Source organism: Mobula birostris, chromosome 3, assembly GCF_030028105.1.
Source record: "Mobula birostris isolate sMobBir1 chromosome 3, sMobBir1.hap1, whole genome shotgun sequence".
Taxonomy (NCBI): Eukaryota; Metazoa; Chordata; class Chondrichthyes; order Myliobatiformes; family Myliobatidae; genus Mobula; species Mobula birostris.
In genome coordinates, this window is record NC_092372.1 from 155,347,694 (window position 1) to 155,369,011 (window position 21,318).

Below are 21,318 nucleotides of genomic sequence, written 5' to 3' on the forward strand. Positions count from 1 at the left end.
TCTTCTACTACCATTTTGGATCTCCCCCTCCCCCTCCTAAATCTCTTAATGACTCTTCCTTCAGTTAGTCCTGACGAAGGGTCTCGGCCTGAAACGTCAACTGCACCTCTGCCTGGAGATGCCGCCTGGTCTGCTGCGTTCACCAGCAACTTTGATGTGTGTTGCTTGAATTTCCAGCACCTGCAGATTTCCTCTTGTTTGCACTCTTGAAAGATGTTCTGTCTTTTGCCTCTGAGACGGATATCACAGTCACCAGACACTGCAGGGATTTGCATGGGTGTAGTTTATTCTCTCTTTCATAGTGTGCATGAGAGGTGTTGAGCTCATCTGAGAATGAGGCATGACAGCCACTTATGATAGGATTCACCTTGTAGGAACTGATGGCCTGCAAATCCTGCCAGAGCTGATGTGTATCTGATTCCATTTCTACCCCACTCAGAATTGTTTTTTCACTCTTAAGGTAGTCTTCTGTAGGTCATACTTGGCCATCTTGTAGATTTCTGAATCAACTGTCTTGAATGTCACAGATCTAGCCCTCAGCAGACTGTGAATCTCAGGGTTCATCTATTGCTTCTAGGTTGTAGTGTATTAATACTACTAATAATTTTGTACTAAGTATTCTGCATACAATGTTTCATTATCATACTTTATCTCTGAAAATTTCAATATTAAGATCGACTGACCTGTTCACAAAATCACAGAAATTCATAGCACAAAAGGTGTTCAGTCAGCCTATTGGTTTAAAATGAAACTTGGGTTAATCCCAATTCCCATTTTTTTAATGCACAGACAAGCTAGTAATGGCTCATTAATTTTAATCCAGACTTTCAGGCTTATAGTTTCCAACTCCTGCAGTTTAGAACAAAACATTATTTTCCTCCTCTCCCCTCTGATCCTTATACCAAATTCAATCAAATCTTGAAAGCTAACTTGAACACTTTACAAATTGAAACCTATCAAATGATGAAAGGCCTTGATAGAGTGGATGTGGAGGGGATATTTCCTGTGATGGGAGAGTCGAAGACCAGAGGACACAGACTCAGAATAGAGGGGCATCCTTTTGGAACAGAGATGAATAAGAATTTTTTTAGCCAGGGAGAGTGGTGAATCTGGAATTCTTTGCCACATGCAGCTGTGGAGGCCAAGTCTTTATGTATACTTAAGGCAGAGGTTGATAGATGCTTGATTAGTCTAAGTGTGAGGGGATTCGGGGAGAAGGCAGGAGATTGGGGCTGTAAGGAAAATTGGATCAGCCATGATGAAATGGGGAAGCAGACTCGATGGACCAAATAGCTTAATTCTGCTCCTATATCTTACGGTCTTATGGTCTAAATGTACAATTCACAAATTAAGAGTTCATACTCAAGGGCATATCTTTCTACAGATTCTGATCTGCAGCATTTACAGATTTTATTTCAGGTTTCAATTTCAGATTTTCAGCATCATTTTAATTCATAAAATGAATGGTCATTCCTTTCATTTCTGACAATAGGGCAAAAGCACTGCCTCTGCTTCCGTATATTCAAGTCCATTCTTTTTCAAGATCAGTACAAGATCATACATTGTAACATTAAGATTCTTTTTTAAAGACAAGTTAAATTATTTTTTGATAAAGAAATGACAATGAACTGATGCTGACCAAGGTTTCTTAGTTTTCAGTCAGCTAAAGGCCACCGATCTTAAACACTCTAAACTGCCTTTCTTACACATAACGTTCCCTGAGCTGTTGTACACTTACGACATTTGTTGTTTTTATTTACAATTCAGAATGTTTGTAATGTTTATTCCATGACAGGAATGGACTTACCATGGAAATTATGCATTATGAAATATCTCGGCAAAAAGAAATGTGACTTTAAAATAATCAAAGAAAAAATGACACCAACCTCCAAATTAGTCAGTGTCATTTCCCTGAAAACATATGCGATGCTACAATCTTCTGAGTGACACATCACCTGAAAATTGCCATATTTGCACACTTCTGAAGGATCTGGCCAATATTGGTGGCATTTTACCTTTAAGAACAAAAAGGACAAAAGTAATCTAAAACAGAGTGAAGCTATTCTCAAAGAAATCTAAAACAAAAATGAAGAACAAATTGACATATTTTGACATCCACTTCTAACTTTTGAAAGTACAGAAATGTTAAAACAAAATTCTCTACCAAGAAATAAATTAGTTACTATCAATTTCATTATTCAGCTATAGTTTATGTAATAGGTAGCATGATCAGAAATGTCGGTTATTAATCTACTTAGCTAATCATCATGCATTAAAATATAGATTACACCCATAGCTGCCATCTAATCTAACCAAAGTTATGGTTTCTTCTCAAGAATGAAACAAGATCACATTAGTTATGACTTGCTTTGAACAGACTTAGATTAACAGCTGGTCAAAATGATTGTTTCTATTGTCTTCAATAACTAATTGAATAAAGCTCTTTTTTGGAGTCATCTCGGTCAAGTAGAACACCATACCTTACATGACACCAGTCTGGGAAAAATAATAACATTTACCCGTCCTCTTTCTGTCAATGTTGTTAACATGACAATTAACGATGACCCTTGCTCCCAGACAGTTTGCCAAAAATGAGAACAGGTATGTGAAAGTGGACCTTGGGCTGCAATATACTTATTTAGAATAGAGGTACAACAGATTTCCATCTGCGGAAGAAACAAAAGGTAAACATTACAGTGAGGCAGTTTATTTTGCAATGCTATCATGATACATTTATCCCAATTTTTATATTTATTTGGTAAGTATGACATTTTTTCTTTTCAGAGCTAAAACTTAAAAGAAAGTGTTCTTCCCCACCACCCTCAGAAACTAACTTTTAATATTTTACTAAAAGACTGAGTCCCAATTAACAAATCTTAAATATGCAATAGAGACAGATGAAACTAGTCAACATTCTTCATGCATCATCAAATATTTCTGCTTGCTATAATGTTGCAATGACCTTCCTCACTTTAGTCTTGTTAAGTGGTAGCAGAACAGGGTGAATGGATAGGAAACAATGAGAGGGCTATTAGAATTGAGGAGATTTGTTTGTCACCAAGAACTCTTGAAAATTTCTACAGATGCATGGTGAAGAATGGATGCATCACAGCCTGGTATGGAAGCTTCAATTCACAGGATTGCAAGAGGCTGCAGAGGGTTGTAAATTCAGCCAGTTCCATCGTGAGCACAACTCTCCCCATCATCAAGGATGTCTTCTGGAGCCAGTGCCTCAAGAAGGCAGCATCCATCATTAGAAACACTCACCATCCTGGAGTACTGTTTTTGTGTTACTATCATCAGGGAGGAGGTAGAGGAACGTGAAAATCCACAGCTTCACTTCCACCATTGGATTTCTCAACGGTCATGAACAATACTCATTATTCCTCTTTTACAGCATTTATTTATTTGTTTTTGTAACTTACAAAATTCTTGTCTTGCACTGTACTGCTTCCACAAAACATCAACTTTCATTACACATGTCAGTGATAAACCTGATTCTGATTTTGTCCTGGAGAACCTCACCAATAGCTTGTCCTGGTCCAACTACATTGACTGACATGGCTATGAAAGCTCATTGGTGCCTCTAGTTAGTCAGAAATCTAAAGAAATTTGGCATGTCCTCTTTGACCCTCATCAACTTTAAAAAGTATCCTATCTGGAAACATGACAGCTTGATATAGCAAGCCTGAAAATACATACCACAGGGCTCAAGGACTGCCTCTATCCCACTGTTATAAGACTATTGAATGGTTCCCTTGTACAATAAGATGGACACTAGACCTCACAATCTGCCAGGTTATTACCCTGCCCTGTAACTTCTCTATAACTTTAACACTTCATTCTGCATTTTGTTATTGCTTACTACCTCAATGTACAGTTGAAATGAATTGATCTACTGTTCATGTAGTCACTATACACAAGTTGTCACTATACCTTGGTACATGTGACAATAATGAAACAATCTACCAAGAGATAAGTTAATGAAGTGAGCCAAAAATATATAGCATCAACAGAGGATTAGGGTGAATGATGCTACAAAACACTGCTGAACCGTTGCAAAATATCAGTTCTCATTTGTTTGCTTGTAATGAATGCCCAGTTAAAAGAATCGGACTATCCATGGTAAGGTTATTAAAAACTTTATCTTAGTCACAGGCAGTGATGCCCAGGATGATACTGACAAGGAAACAGCATTAAATAATTTCCAATTAATTTGATTTCTCAGTTTATACTGCACAAAATAATCAAACTTCTCTTCCAAAATCTGCTCCAAATTCACTAAATTATTGGTTACATACTTGGTTAACATTAACAGTAAGAAATTAAAGTGGTTAGATTTGCAAGATCTTCAAAAAAAAACAACTCAGAAAGTTATGGGAAAGACCATCTGTAGAGAGAGAATGTTAAAATTTTGATGAATGGGATATTGGCTCTGCTTCACAGACACCAGCTAATCTACAGAGTAACTCCAGTGTATTTCCTGCTTCTATTTAAAACAAATTGTCATGAGCAGTCCCCACATATTTCCAATTCTATTTGAAATTATTAGATTTGAACATGAATTTTCTTTTGGGCTTAGAATTATAAACTACATTTTCCCCAGAACAGCGTTTGACCCTTTCCCTTGCACATACCCACCCAAAGATAGTACTGTAAACCATATTCCAAATAATATTTTATCATATAATTATTCCCCATGAACCTAATATTTAAAGGCAAAAGATTTTCATTTCCAAATTCTGCATTCAATTGCTTAAATAGGCCTTTAAAGATTCTACTAGTTTTCTTTCTGACTTCTTGTTATGAAGAACTGAAAACTTCACTTGGAGTAATATAGGACTTCAAATGCACTTGAAATTCTGTACGTCTGATATGTCAGGGCTTCAATGTAATTTACCACTAACATTCATTTATCTTTGAAAGATGACACTTAGTATTTAACTTGATTGTGTGCTGTCAAAATGGTCATGGGTTAGCCTCTTTCTGTTCATTGGTGCAACAGATGGTTTACACACACACACTGATTTTACTTCAAGCTAATTCTGGAACTATTCCGGTGCCAAACTGACAAGTCCAAATAGATGATAAGTCAGACAGACCACTTATACTCACCCTACTGCACTCAAAAAGACTTTTTCATTCAGCATTTACCAAGCATAGGGTCCTTCTGGACTATACTGATTTTTTTCCCCTCAATAGCATCAAGGTGAATACTTACATTTACATAACTGGCATTAACATAATCTTCTGTTCCATTTAATACAACCCTTGTGACATCATCTGTTTTTAAAAAGGGAAAGAATAAGATTAAGATCTCCAAGTTGTTGCTCTTAAAACCTTTCTACATCATTATTATTGAAAATTTAGTGTAGGTTCAATGGCAAATTTCTAATGCATTGCAAATTAAACCGTTGACCATGCCATTTTATTAACTTGTGCAACAGTGGGCCAGATTTTCCCATTATTGATGGAATTCTCCTTTGAAGTCCTGCTTCCATTGTTAATATGGGCTTCAGCCTTAGTGGCACTTTCTGCCCTGCTGCCTGGTCAATGCTACACTACTGAACTTCCCTGGGTCTTAAACTGGGAGTTCCTCCAATAGGTTTGTTACTTTCACTCTCAATTGCAGCATCTGTAGTCTCTTTCTTACCTTTCTTTGCTCTCAAGCTGGAAAATCTTCCTGCTGAGCCCATATCCGATTCATACTGGCCCAAGTAGTATAGTCATATTCAGATGGGAAGGAGAAATAATCTGTAGACCAGTAGTTCCCAACCTGGGGTCCACAGACCCTTTGCCTAATGGTATTGGTCCACAGCATAAAAGGTTGGAAACACCTACAAGGTTTACATTTTTTAAGAAGTTGTTAGGCAGGCTTTTTTTTTAGTATAGTGAACAGGTGTTCCAGTATTCAAGGTCTTCTTTTTTAAAGTTTTAGGCAGGTCCCACATTTTTGAATGTTTCTGAATGTCAAAGATATTATTTGCAGAAACAAGCTAAGGAAAAAGCAAAGAAAACTCACAGGGTAATACATCTTTATATCGGTTTCTGTCTACATTCTTCGTCATTTTTGCACATGAGATGATGAAACCAGGTTTTTTTCTGTACAGTTGCTAGAAAACGAAAGTGAAAAACATTTGCTTCAATTAGCCACCATTGATTTTTTACCATTTTCTTTGCTCAATTTCAAGCCAAGTGATAGATGCAATCTTTATCTTCATACAGAACAGCACCACGTTACCTCTCAAGCCATGTGCCATACTCTGAAATGAGGAACAAGAAAAGCAGGAGAGGAAAACTCATACTGAGACTCTCTTGTTCACAAATTTAGCACTGACTCTTCAATGGGCACATCTCTCCCTACAGGTAAATCTCTATCATATTCTTCTGATGTACACAGAAATCCAATTATCTTAATATTTTGCTGCTTCTCCTTTAGTTTATCTAAACACTTGCATACTTTTTATTTAATCCCAGGAAAAGACATTTTTCTATTTTTTAAGAATCCTACAGCATTTTGCTCATTGTTGTACAGTGCAAAACTTGCTTGGAGCTTTACTTTAAAATTGCCAATTGTTATACTTCAGTGATATACAAATTAAGGTCATAGAAGAACTTTTATCATATCAAAAACGTTTGATAATTTGCTTCAAAAATCAATTCCACTTATTTACCCCACAAGCCAAGGAACAAATCCATACATTGAGAATGAAACTGAACATTTCCCTGTATAACAAAAGTTTGCCATCTTGGAAGAGGTGAAAGACTAGTGATCAGGGCTGCAATACTTTTATTATTCCTAAAGTTACAAACCATCTCAATACCAAGGCTTCCTTAGATCACTTTATAACATTCACATCAAGAGGTTTTCTTAAAGTGACCAGGCATAACGATGAAATCTAGATTCATCACCCAGTTAATGAAATACAAAAGAAAAAAGGAAATAAATATCAAGCAGCACTACTTTATATTTGAATACCTGTACACTGACACAGAATAAGTACAGTGCAAATGCAGAAATCACCAGAGTTGAAGTACACTGAACAAACTTACGTCAAACTGATTTAGTACTGCTCCAGTTTCAAGACCCTGTCGAAGCTGAGCCATTGATTCTTCCAATGATTCACCATATTCAGCACAAGGGGGTAATATGGAATTACTGGGAGAATATTGAAAAGCTGTTCCATCTTCCATTTTTCCCTCCGAATGACTGCTTGCAACTTGTAGAGAAACAGCAATGAACATTATTTTTTTTGTTAGACACATAAAATTGCTGTTGCAATTCATAATGTTGATATAAATGTTATATGGATAGAGTATGTGCAGATATTAATACAAGAATGAACAAACGTCCCTATATAGCTTATTATTGGGTGAGCAAGTGACAAGAGAATAGAAGTTGATCAACATCTCATATGTTTGCCTCACATAATCACCTTCTAGCATCCTGAAATGTAATTAGTTACTCCTAAAGGAAATCATGAGCTATTTAAAAGGCCTAACACAAACTTGTACTAATTAATGGTAGACCTTGTTTAGATCAGCTCTCAGGTCTCCAGAGCATGAAGGCTAAGCAACGCCCTGCTCCGCCACCTGACAACTTTATGCGCATTTCAGAAAAAGCTGCCTAAAACAATTCAAAGACTTCGAAAATAGCTGTTGAAAAATAATAAAGGATGAAGGTATTGGAAGCCTGAAATAATATACACATGTTGCAAATACTCAGCAGATCAGGAAGAATCTGTAGAAAGAGAAATACTTCAGGTCTGAGATGTTCCACCATCCTGACCTGTCTGTGGCCTCTTGCATTATTAAAATGAGGCCTAACATCTCATCTTCTACCTGGGCAAATTACAGTCATCTGAAATCATTTACGAATCCTCCAACATTAAGAACTGCCATTCATCAGCTCAGTTTTTCTTCTATTTCTGTTTTCTGACCTGCTGGGTTTGCCCTGGTAGGCTTGCTATTAGGAACACCTAATACAAAGGAGCTACACCAGCTGTTACATCAGTTCACCTGGTCTCAGTCTATCTTGTTCAAGTATTCCTATCCAACTTTCCTGCTACTGAAAACTAACCTGTCTTCTTCCTTTCCCAGATCTTGGAAGATCTTAACAGAAGATATATCCTGGGACAAACATTTTGATGCTATTATGAAGAGGGCATGCCAGTGGCTATATTTCATTAGGAGCTTGAGAAGATTTATTATGTCATCAAAGACTCCAACAAATTTCTACAGATGTACCATGAAGAGCATTCTAACTGGTTGCATCATCATCTAGTATGGAAGGGACACTACACAGGACTAGAAGAAGCTGCAGAGGGTTGCAAACTCACCCAATTCTATCTTAGTCACGAACTTCCCCAAAATTACCACATTTTCAAAAGGAGATGCCTCAAAAAAGCAGAATCCATTATTAAAGGACTCACACGTCTTCTTCTCATTACTACCATCAGAGGAGGTACATGAGCTTGAAGACACACATTCAATGTTTTAGGAACATCACTTTCCCCCTCCACCATCAGATTTCTGAATGAACAATGATCCCATGACTACTGCCTCAACTCTTTTTGCACTACTAATTTACTCTTTTATATATTTCTTGTCATTTATAGTATATATTATGTATTTCACTGTACTGCTCTCATAAAACAACACTTCATGACACATGTCACTGATAATAAGCCTGATTTTGATTCTTTTCTTTTATTGCAAAAAGGCACAATTCTCCATTTGGAGTTTACTTATAGATGACTTGGATACAAACCTTGTATATAAGCACAAATAACCCTTTAGAATTATTTAAAACATAGCAAAGCTAGTTGTGAATACAGAACCCATAATAATACTTGTTCAAGGGTTAAGAATTGTGGAATTGGATGACAAATTGCTCTTTCCAAGAAGCGTGGCAGGAATAGGGGCCATACTGCTTTTGTCCTACAGAATTTTATTATTCAAGTAACTTATAAAACTCCTATCATTTAATGATTTTAGAAGATATAAACACTGGTGTGATCATGAAATGACAAGACTAAATGTTTGGAGCAAAATATTTAAATTTTTTATCATGCAAGCACCAATAAATTGCAAAATTGTGTTAAATAATATCAAGAGCTCAGTCAAAAATCAAAATAGACTTCTACATTTTTACTTGGATTCTATGTCAATAATAAAAATGACTACACCTAGCATTTTTGCAGTTCAAAACTAAATGAAAGTTTTGAATTAAATGTTTATAAACATTTTACTGAAGAACGCATCTTATACTCCAGAAGTCATTATGTTTAGAGTAATTTCAGAAAACAATGCAAACAAAAAAATTGAATGTTAACATATTTGTGCAAGTCTCCTGGGATGAATGTGTAATTCAGTAGCTAGATACATTAACGGGGACTCAAGTGAAATGCTTGGTTTGCATTCGTTAAAACAAACTTTCAAAGATTGAGGCTAAACTGCACCCTCAAAAGGTGATGCGCATTGTGACTGAAGTTACAGCTGGCTAGAGACAGCACTGGGATCATGCAGAGAATGATTCTGACCTAGGCACCAGTGAAGGATGGCAGAAGATTTCCAGACCGTGCAACTGATGGATCAGTAAAACTGGTGGAAAGAAGGAGAAACGCTTAATACTTGCAGACATCATGAGGGGTTAGAAATGCTATTTTGAAGATTTGAGGCATTTTTTCACCCGAAGCACCCAAAACAATAATTGGTTTAAGTTGGTCACTTAGCACCATTTGGCAACACTCTGGAATCTTAAGAATACAGTTACTTTTTTTCTGTTTTCTGACTCCGTAGTCGTTTTTAATAACTTAGCATTAATAGTTAAACATTAGATTCCTTTAGAATTCTACTCCAAATCACGGTTATTAGGAGTAAATGATCCAATCAGACAACTCTGCTGAGGCAGGGAAAATAACCTTTAGATACACCTCAAAGTAAATGGCAAAAACTGCTGTTAGATTATACATCTTAAGTAAAGCCTTGCCTGGGGAAGGATAAAAGGAATGGAAATTAAGAAATGCAAGTTCTGAATAGTATCCCCATCCTTTAATAAGGAATATGCTCATGTTGAGACTGGATCAGCCATGATTTTAAAAATGGCAGATTAGGCTCAAGGGGCCAATCAGCCTACTCTTACTACTTGTGTTCTTATTGATGTAAGCTGTCTCCTGCATGAAAACATGAACAATTCTTTCAGGAAGAAATAAAGACTATTCAAGTAAAGCAAACATTTATAAAAAGTTCAACAATTAGTTACCTTCACGTTTGACCAGAAGTACTAGTTCTCTGGAGTGTGATTCTCTGCTTGCTTTTATAAACATAACAACTTGGTCATGTGTATGTTCAGAGATATCTCTGCCATTGATCAACAAGATTTGATCCCCTTCATTCAGTTTGGGTGTATAAATGTCAGCCTACACAATAAACATCAAAGTATTACAAACAAAAGCAAAAGATTTTGGAATTATATTCATCCAATTAATTTAGAACCGCAGCAACCTATGTTCTCCTTTTCAGTTTATGTAGCATGAACTAATCTGTTGATTTTTATTTCACTAAACACAGATTTTGCAACAGTAATGCTGAAATATTAACTTTTACTCTGAAATATATTGCTTTTACTCTGGGGAATTTTGTCCCAAATCACCTGTTTTGAAAGCAAAATAAAATGCCCACCTCTTTTGTGACAAAATTAAACATTTATCAGCTCAAGTATATCCATGCAGATCAATTGAGCAAGCTGACTTCAATTCCTGTTACTTAATCTAGCACAAGAAAGATTTGGATATTAATCCCAAATGGAAGAAAACTCATTTAGTAGTTATTTCTCAGCAGAACAACTTCATCCAAGTAAAATTTCCCAGTATTCCTTTGTTGGTATAGTATATCAATTCAACTTTTACTTTAAAAAAATGTGGTAATGGCAGGCAAAGCCAACAATTATTATCCATTACTATCCATCTTTTAAGCTGTTGGTGAATTGCTTTTTTAAACTTTTACAGACTTTTGTGGTAAAAGTGCAACCATGCTGGTATTGGGTGGGATACCCAGATTCATACACAGTTACAACAAAAGAAATGTGACATAATTTCAATCACAATTAAGTTTCATTAATATGGCACATCCCAGACTTTGGTGCTGCTGAACTAGCTGATTTTCTGGACTATCAAATGATATTCTCCCACACATTTTTAATCCACATTTCTGATAAACACAAAGAATGAATTTTCTGGTCAACTCTGTAATTTTCAGGGAGGCATGGGAACTGAAGGTCCAGTACAAGAAAACCAGGGCCTCAGTCTGAAAAAAGGGCTTGCGAATCAGCACCTGGTGAGTTAGACTAATCACAAACAAGAAAAAATGTGCAGATACTGGAAATCCAAGCAACACACTCAAAATGCTGGAGGAACTCAGCAGGCTTGATGAAGGGTCTCAGCTTGAAATGTTGACTCTATTCTTTTCCATAAATGCTGCCTGGCTTGCTGAGTTCCTCCAACATTTTGTGTGGTTGCCTGGTGAGTTAGATGTAGGGAAGGAAAATTATGGGAGGCAAAGACATAGCAGATAATAAACTTTTCCTCACAACAGAGGTTTCTAAGACCAGAGGTAATATTGTAGCATTTAGGTTACAGATTTATCTTTATCTTTTCTGAAATAATTATATGGTTGCCCTATTCAGAATTTATCATTTATTTAACACCACCAAAATAGATCGCTCTGTCAATGTTACATTATTATTTTTGGCAGCTTAAACAGATTAACTGCTGTGTTTCCTACAATGGCAATTCTTTGAATGTCCATTGCTGACTTAAAAGCATCTTTGAACATCCTGAAGTTACGAAAGATACACGAGAAATAGAAGTCTGTTTCTTTTAAATGGTTATTTTAACTGAAGCTCAATACAGCCAATTTTAAGTTCACCTCATTGAAGTTCCAAAAAGGGTAAAGATTAAAGAATAGATGAACCCTAAAGTAGAGTTTTAGGAACTTTGCATCTTAGCTGCCCAATTTTCTTGCTGGATTCACACATTTCTACTTTTCCCCCCATGTTCTTTTATATTCTGCAACTAGAATGATTTGGGTAGGAGAGTAGCACAGGAGTTAGCACAATTGTTTTCTAGCATCAGAGTCACTAATTGGGGTTTGATTTTCATTGCTATCTGTAAGGAGATTGTAAGTTCGCCCTGAGACCATGTGGATTTCCTCCTGGTGTTCCAGTTTCCTTCCATATTCCAAAGGCATACGATTAGGGTCAATGAGTAGTGGACATGTAATGTTGGTGCCAGAAGCATGGTGACAGTTTCAGGCATCCCCAAGCATAATCCTCAGACTGATGGTCATTGGTGCAAAATGACAGATTTCACTGTACGGTTCGATATATTGACATACATGTGACAAGTTAAGACATCTTTATCTTATCTTTCAGATGAGGAATAAGAGAGTTTGAAAAGATTGGAGGAAGAAATTTTCCACCCAGGGAGCAATTGAAATCTAAAGCCATCTGCCTGAGAAGATGAGATAAGACCTTGTACAACTTGGGCACAACTCTTCCTATCATCAAGAACATCTTCAAAAGGTAGTGCTTCAAGAAAACAGAGTCCATCACCAAGGACCTCTAGCAACCTCTTCGCATCAGGGAGGTGGTACAGGAGCTTGAAGACCCACACACAATGATTCAGGGACAGTATCTTTTCCCTCCACAATTAGATTTGAGTGATCCATAAACACCACTTTGTTATCCCTTTTGTTTTGCACTATTTATTTTGTAATTTTTAGATTTTCATGTCTTTGCACTATACTACAGTCAGAAATTTTATATCATATGTCAGTCATAATACATCTGATTCTGAACACTTAAGCAGCATTTGGGCATCATGGCATAGTACGCTAAGAACCAAATGCTGATAAATGGGATTAATGTAGATTGGCACTGGTGTTGACATTGGCTTAGAGGGCTGCAGGGCCTCTTTCTGTGCTCTATAGCTAATGGCAACTAAACTATGGCTCTGTCAAGCAAAATGGAGTGCAAACAAATACAGTAAAGGCTGGCAGAATGTTCAGATTTTTGGATTTCTATACAATGGAACAAAACCTTGGTCATGGGAAAAGATACTGAGCAGAAGTGATGAGACAACTCGAGAAACTGGCAAAATGAAATAGTGGGAATCACAGTGGAGTGTGTGATTGACACAAAAGGTAGAGAGAAATGTCAAAGTAAAAGGCATGCGCTATAAATGGACTATATGAAAGTAAGGGAGAAAATACAACTTACAGTCAAGTTGATAATTTTTTTTCAGCTGAAGTTTGAGATAGTAACAACAATAATCACAGATAATGACAAAAGCAGCAGGTGGCTGGAATAAGATTTAAGGGAGGTTTCGAAGGATACAAGCCAAATGCAGGCAAATGGGACTATTCAGGTCCACAACTTGGACAAGTTGGGCCGAAGCTGTATGACTCAATTACAGAAATAAAGTACTTTCAAAAAAATTTGGTTCAAACTTTAACTAGTAATATTATTTGAAGTGATTGGAGTCAAAGGAAAAGTTGTTCAATATAAATAAATTTTAGTCAGTGGAACGACTCAATGGATAGGGATGATCAAAATAAAAAGAGTGCTATATATTTTTCAATGAAAAAAAAAGAGTGAATCAATGCCCAAGATGGATAAGCAGCAGCAATTAGAATCAGGAAACAATTCAAAAGTTGATGATATCTGAAGGAGGAAATATTGAAAAACTTAAATTAGGAGCTGGCTACTTAACTTACAAACCTACCCTGTCATTTCATAAAATCACTACTGAACTGATCAGGAGTGTTACTTCCCTGATGCCAAGTTCAAGGATGTCACTGAGTGACTGCAGAACATCCTGAATGGGGAGACTCAATTGCCGACAGGTTACAGTCCATCTTGTTATCAAACATGAATGCAGAAAGAGGAAAGAGGTCCTACAGGCAGAATCACGGAGGTACTAAAATTAGAGCAGATCCTCTCTACATCTATGAGCCTTTAGGAATTTTGAGTCCAGTGGTATTATCTGCTAGGAAGATCCTACGAGACCTATGCAGGAGAGGACTTGGTTGAGATGATGCTATACCAGCATCAGTTGCTCATCAGTGGACAAGATGGCTGGAAGGACTTTGTCAATTGAAAGACTTTAGGATAACTAGAAGTTTGAAATCCTTGTTTTTTGTTGAAGTTACTGAACAGTGACTGCACAGTTACACCATTTTTCAGATGCAAATGAACATGGCTACAGAGTGGTGACTTGCCTATTGACATATGTTCACATGGGCACAATGCTTTTGTTATGGCAAAATCTAGGATAGCTCCACAGAAGTTGGTTTCCATCCCTCATATGGAGCTCATTGCTGCTATGATGGCAAGTTGTATGGGCACATTGTGGAAGGTGTTGCATATGCAGCTTCAAGACTCAGTTTTTCTGGACTGATAGTACTTCTGTGCTGAAGTATATTAGAAATGAAACTTCCAGATTCCAAATATTTGTTACTAACAGAGTTTCAGAGATACTTAAAAGTCTCACAAATATCCAATGGAAGTATGTGAATACTACAATCAACCCTGCAAATGTGACTTCCAGAGGAGTGAAGGTGAAGGCTTTTCTGAAGAATAAGATTTCAATATCTTCTTTGGCCTGAAAGTGAATGGCCTGTGAATCCCAATTGTTTTGAAGGACTTTCGCTAGATGATCCAGAAGTCAAGAAGACTGTTACAACAAATGTCACGCAGATTGAAGAAGAGTTGGATGCAGTAACATGTATTATCTATCACTTCTCAGCTTGGATTCTTAGGTTTAAGAACTTGCTCTTAATTCTTAGTTGGAAAAGAAAGCAACTAGAACAAATAGTCCGTGATGCAGTAGGGTTGGTTGGTACCATCTGAGGTGAATAATGCTCATAGTGATTTTTGGCAAGGTATATATCCCTAGAATTAGAAAATATGTGATAGCATTGCACCAGTGGTAGCTTTATTACTTCAAATAAAAAAATCACTTTTTGTATATATTCCATATTAACATCAGTACAGCAGAAAATGTTACGCCGTGCCCCCCCCCCCCCCAACCAAAAGGTTAAAAACCTCATTTGGAGAGATTTCTGGAGTTTTATCAATGTCATGATATTTTCCATATTGTTGTATCAAATCAAAACAACCTTAAGCTTTTGTCATAGCATACAGAATTACAGTACAATAATTCAAATGTGGGGTTTCACACCGCCATAACCTAGGCCCCATTTGGTTGTAAAATGAATATATTTAATCAAAGATTGCTTTCCATACTGTTTTCCATACTTTCATAACCTAGCAATAATCATAATAATTTTCCAAGTCTTCCACATCTTCATCTGAACTTTCTACACTCTTTGAGGTGGATGCCTGGTTCTCACAGTCTGCCAGTCTACACATGTCAGTACACCTGAGGCTATTCGCAACACACATACATCTTGGGAGTGAACATTGTTTTGGACAGTTACAGGCCAGTTGATCCAGGATGGAATCGGGTGCTGGCTGGCCTTCCATCCAGTGCACCACCAACTGTTCAGCTTCCTCTTCTCTCTCCATCTTCTATCCCCTGCCAAAAGGGCTTGGCATTTGTGGGTCCTTCTCCAAACATCTTCTCCGTATACCAGCCTAGTAGTTGGCTTGCTGTGCATGTTTTGTTAAGCAGTCTTTGAATGATGGGAGTTAATGGCTTTCGATTTCACCTTTTTTGGCACAGAAAAGGTGATACCTGAGCTCATTGACCTTGGTGGTTGATGCTTTTGGGGCATACAGGAGACATGTAAATGCCTCCAGTTTGTCCATCAGTTCTGGGGAGAGGTCCCATTCCTGACCCAACCCTAAGAATGTGTCCTGAGTTTTAGGGCACTTGTCTTCCCTTTGCCTGCAAAAGCACTTACAGTGTCACATCCTGTATACGCGTGCTACCCGATGAGAACCCTACAAACCTCTATGCCAACAGTGGCAGCAACCTTCCTGATGTCTACAAGCCTTGTACGGGTTCTAGTGCCACACTTCTGGAACAATGGGGCCTCAATCTTGTCACAAAATGCTAAAGACATGATAAAGACATCCGTCTTCTGAGCAGATCACTACAGATTGGTATCCCTCTCTTGTGGCATGGGCAGCATGGAGAAGTAGGTGGCCATCTGCTTCTTTTTGTTGACAATGAAGAGCTGACACCTCCTCACTGTCTTGAGATGTGATTCTGTAATATCTGTCATTCACAGTTGCATACAGAATCTTCTCCTGTAGCTTTGCTCTGTACTCTGCCTTCCTCCATTCATGGACTATGAAGCTAATGAGACTATTTTCATTACTGACTTTGGTCAGGAAGCTCCTCCACTGCCTCACCATCTGTGTGCCTGTGATACCTTGCAACTCATGACCAGTCTCTTCACCCCGTAGAGATCTTTCACTATTCTTGATAGAGTTCTCCTTGTATGTGTTGAACACAACATCTATTCTGCTACTCTGACTGCCTTCCCTCACAGCCATACCCAGAATTGTTGTGGCAACATCTCTGAAAGTAACTTGATCACCTTTCAATCTTTGGACAAAGTTCATTCCATCGACCACTGCAGTAGAGTTTCCAGGGAGTTGCTTTTCTACTGCCACATTTTTCTGCAAGGTTGTGGCTAAAGTAGTTTTATTTGTCTTTCTCAGCAATCCTTCTGGTGCAGATAGGGATAAGGGGAAATGGTCCAAGGGAATGAGAAAGGATATCCCCCATACATAGGCTGCACCCTTGTGCCATCACTATGATGCATCCAAACAAAGACCTGTCTGCTTTCAAGATGATCGCCCTCCCATTTGATTTAACTACTCTCTTCTTACACATACCACTGAATGTTTTCTGCTTGTTGGTTTTCATTGAACCATGGAATTTCTTTGCTGGTGAGTTTTCCTCTAGTCTCTCATCCTTGAAGGTTGCATAGCATTGCTCACCAATCTCATATGCTTTCATCAGGTCCGAGGCAATGTCCTTGGGGGCTGCCTTTGCTGCAGAGATGCTAATGAGGTCTTGCTTTTCTGCAAATGTGTTGACCCATTCATGTATGAGGCTAACCACTGCTGAAACTGCTTCCTCACCTTTCTGAATTCTTGGCAGCTGTAGCTCCACATGACAAAACTCTGATTTGTTGCTTTGCACCATCTCCCTTAACTGTCCCAGGAATGCACTGCGGTGCTCAGCTGTTATGTAGTGACACTTGATAGCTCCAACATTCAGGCTGAACCGTGATGTGCCTCCAGGAGTCTGTGCATCCTTCACTGTTGCTTCAACAGCCTGCTCCACAGGGATCTGCCCAAAGGGGTTGTTACTCGACAACTGCACTGAGAATTGGCCTGTCTTGAAGGCCTCAGACACAGAAGGATTCTTGGCAACACTCACAACACTCTGGAGGAACTCAGCAGGTCGGGCAGCATCCGTGGAAACGATCAGTCAATGTTTCGGGCCGGAACCCTTCATCAGGACGGAAGAGGAAAGGGGCAGAGGGCCTATAAGGAAGGTGGGAAGGAGAAGGCTGGAAGGTTCCAGGTGAAAAACCAGTAAGGTGAAAGATCAAGGGGTGGGGGAGGGGAAGCAGGGAGGGGATAGGCAGGAAAGGTGAAGAAGAAATAGGGGAAATCACAACGGGTATTAGAAGGAGGCAGAACAATGAGGGAGGTAGTAGGTAGCTGGGGGAGGGAGCAGAGTGAAATTGGGATAGGGGAAGGGAGGGGGAGGGAATTACCGGAAGTTGGAGAATTCAATGTTCATATCAAGGGGATGGAGATCACCCAGACGGTATATGAGGTGTTGCTCCTCCAACCTGAGTTTAGCCTTATCATGGCAGTAGAGGAGGCCATGTATGGACATATCTGAATGGGAATGGGAAGCAGAGTTGAAGTGGGTGGCAACCGGAAGATCCTGTCTGTTGTGCAGACGGAGCGGAAGTGCTCGACGAAGCGGTCCCCCAATGTGCATTGGGTTTCACCGATGTAGAGGAGGCCGCATTGGGAGCACCGGATGCAATAGATGACACAACAGACTCACAAGTGAAGTGTTGCCTCACCTGGAAGGACAGTTTGGGGCCCTGAATAGTGCCAAGAGAGGAGGTGTAGCACTTACACTTACAGGAATAAGTGCCGGGTGGGAGATCCATGGGGAGGGATGTGTGGACCAGGGAGTCGCAGAGGGAACAATCCCTGCGGAAAGTGGAGGGGGTGGAGACGGAAAGATGTGCTTAGTAGTGGGGTCCTGCTGAAGTTGGCGGAAGTTGCGGAAGATATTGTGCTGGATCCAGAGGCTGGTGGGGTAGTAGGTGAGGACAAGGGGAACTAAAGAAAGAGGACATCCGCCGCATCTGCTCCCAGGATGAGGCTTTCCATTCCAGGACATCTCAAATGTCCTCTTTCTTTAAGGATCGTGGTTTCCCTTCTACCGTCATCAATTGATGCCCTCACCCGCATCTCCTCCATTTCCCGCACTTCGGCCCTCACCCTATCCTCCCGCCACCACAACAGGGACAGAGTTCCCTTTGTCTTCACCTACCACCCCACCAGCCTCTGGATCCAACACATTATCCTCTGCAGCTTCTGCCACCTTCAACAGGTAAAGGTGTGGTAAATAGGAGATAACAGGTAAATATGTGGTAAAGGTGAGAGGAACAAGTTACGTATTCACGCTTCTTTCATGTCAGTTTGTAGCTTGGGACGGTGGAGGTCACAACCTTGCAGACTGCTGAGACAGTGCTCAATAAAGCTTAGTTGTATGTTTTCTAATTGCCAATAAAGGATCGAAACAAGGAATTTGACTCTTTAGAGCAATCATTGGAGCTGTCAGCATGTCATGCAAGTTTGAAGGCAAGCAGCAATTGTTTTGCTTTGATTTTGGTTCGAATTTCTTGCTACTACACCCACATTTGGACCATTTCCCTCTAAACGTTTCCTATCTAATATCTGTACCCTATACATTATCAATACCTCAACCACTTCTCACTCTCTGGGTGAAAATGTTGCCCCTTGGGTTCTTTTTGAATCTTAAATTGATCCTCTTTAGTTCTTGATTCCCGAATACTGGGTAAAAGACGATGCACATTGATCTTATCTATGTTCCACATGGTTTTATAAATCTCTGTAAGACCACTGTCATTAAAGACAAGTTCTATGAAGAACTCGACGCCCTCATCTCAGCAATCCCACAGTCAGAGAAGCTCATCATTCTTGGGGACTTCAATGCCAGAGTAGGGACAGACTACCAAACCTGGGAAGGGATCATTGGAAGACATGGCACTGGCAAGTGTAACAGCAACGACCTTCTGCTCCTCAAGACATGTGCCACACACGACCTTGTCATCACCAACACCCTGTTCCGCTTACCCACCCGTAAGAAGTCATGGATGCACCCACGCTCGAAGCACTGGCATCTGATTGACTACATCATCACCAGGAAGGGGGACAGGATGGATGTCACAGTGACGAGAGCCATGTGTGGTGCCGACTGCTGGACCGACCACCGCCTCATTGTGTCCAAGTTCAGACTTCACATTCTGCCCATGAGAAGACCCCAAGGGCAGAAGACTGCAAAGAGGTTGAATGTCTCCAAGCTGAAAAGCAGCAGGGTTGCAGAAGAATTCGTCGATGACCTTGAAGGCAGACTGCCAGACACACCGCAGGAAGACGGGACCAGCGTTGAGGAACAGTGGACAGCCTTTAGAGACACTGTCTACACTACCGCCCTCGAACATCTCGGACCAGCAACCCGAAGAAACCAAGACTGGTTTGATGAGAATGATGAAGAAATACAGGCACTACTAACGAAGAAACATCAACATTACAGAGCGCATCAGAACGACTCCACGTCGCTAGCCAAGAAAGACGCCTTTACCAACGCAAGAAGAAAGGTGCAGAAAAAACTTCGCGAGATGCAGGACAGCTGGTTCAGCAAGAAGGCCGATGAAATCCAGGGCTATGCAGACAGCCACGACATAAAGCACTCCTACGATGCGCTTACGGCTGTATATGGACCCCAGTCCTCCGGCTCCTCACCCCTCCTCAACGCAGATGAGACGCAGCTGCTGACAGAGAAGAAGCAGATTCTGGATCGGTGGGCTGAGCACTTTAACAACGTCCTTAACCGCCCTGCCGACATCAACGATGAGGCCATTGCCCACCTGCCCCAGGTAGAGATCAACAAGAACCTCGACACCCTCCCCACAGTAGATGAAGTAGAGAAGGCAGTGAAGCAACTCTCCTGTGGCAAAGCGCCAGGACCCGATGCAATCCCTGCTGAGGTATACAAAGCAGGAGGCCCTGTCATGATGCAAAAGCTGACTGTACTCTTCCAGTCCATGTGGAAAAAGGGACAGGTCCCGCAACAGCTGAAAGATGCCAGCATAGTCCACATCTACAAGAGGAAAGGCAACCGCCAGTCTTGCGACAACCACCGAGGCATCTCCCTCTTGTCCATTGCGGGGAAGACCCTGGCCCGCGTCCTGCTGAACCACCTTCTCCAACATCTTGAGCAAGGTCTGCTCCCAGAAAGCCAGTGCGGCTTCCGTGCTGAACGTGGAACCGCGGACATGATTTTTGCTGCACGCCAACTCCAGGAAAAATGCCAGGAGCAACACAGCGACCTCTTCGTGACCTTTGTCGATCTAACCAAGGCTTTCGATACGGTCAGCAGAGAAGGCTTGTGTAAGATCATGGAGAAGTTTGACTGCCCCAGCAAGTTCATCACAATCGTCCGGCAGTTCCACGATGGTATGATGGTGAAAGTTCTGGATGACGGTGACGAGTCGGAGGCCTTCCCAGTGACAAATGGCGTCAAACAAGGCAGCGTTCTTGCCCCAACTCTGTTCAGTATGGTATTCTCTGCCATGCTGACAGATGCCTTCCATAACTACGAAGAAGGAATCCACGTCAGATACAGGACTGACGGCAGGTTGTTCAACCTTAGGTGGCTGCAGGCAATTACAAAGGTGCGAGAGACTGTCATCAGAGACTTGTTGTTTGCTGATGACTGCACACTCAACGCCAGCACAGAGCAGGAGATGCAGCGTGAAATGGACTGCTTCTCACAAGCCTGCGACAACTTCGGTCTCACTATCAGCACCAAAAAGACCAAAGTTATGTACCAGCCTGCCCCAGGAAAGCCATACCAGGAGCCGCGCATCACGGTGAAGGGCCAGAACCTCCAAGCAGCCGACAACTTCACCTACCTGGGCAGCATACTCTCTCACGCAGTGAACATAGACGCTGAGGTCAACAACAGGATTGCCAAAGCCAGCGCCGCCTTTGGGAGACTC

At 40.2% G+C, this 21,318-nt stretch overlaps 1 protein-coding gene across 2 annotated transcripts in view; it reads right to left on the reverse strand.

The window, feature by feature from the left end:
- The window catches only part of LOC140195354 (tyrosine-protein phosphatase non-receptor type 3-like), a 185,099-nt gene that overhangs the window by 55,105 nt on the left and 108,676 nt on the right, over nt 1-21,318 (reverse strand). For both annotated transcript variants that reach the window (XM_072253530.1, XM_072253529.1), the window contains exons 19-24: nt 10,265-10,421; nt 7,054-7,220; nt 6,023-6,113; nt 5,222-5,283; nt 2,520-2,666; nt 1,887-2,015 (exon numbers count right to left, since the gene is read on the reverse strand). In XM_072253530.1, the coding sequence (XP_072109631.1) occupies nt 1,887-2,015; nt 2,520-2,666; nt 5,222-5,283; nt 6,023-6,113; nt 7,054-7,220; nt 10,265-10,421 (753 nt within the window). The remainder of the gene's footprint in view (nt 1-1,886; nt 2,016-2,519; nt 2,667-5,221; nt 5,284-6,022; nt 6,114-7,053; nt 7,221-10,264; nt 10,422-21,318) is intronic.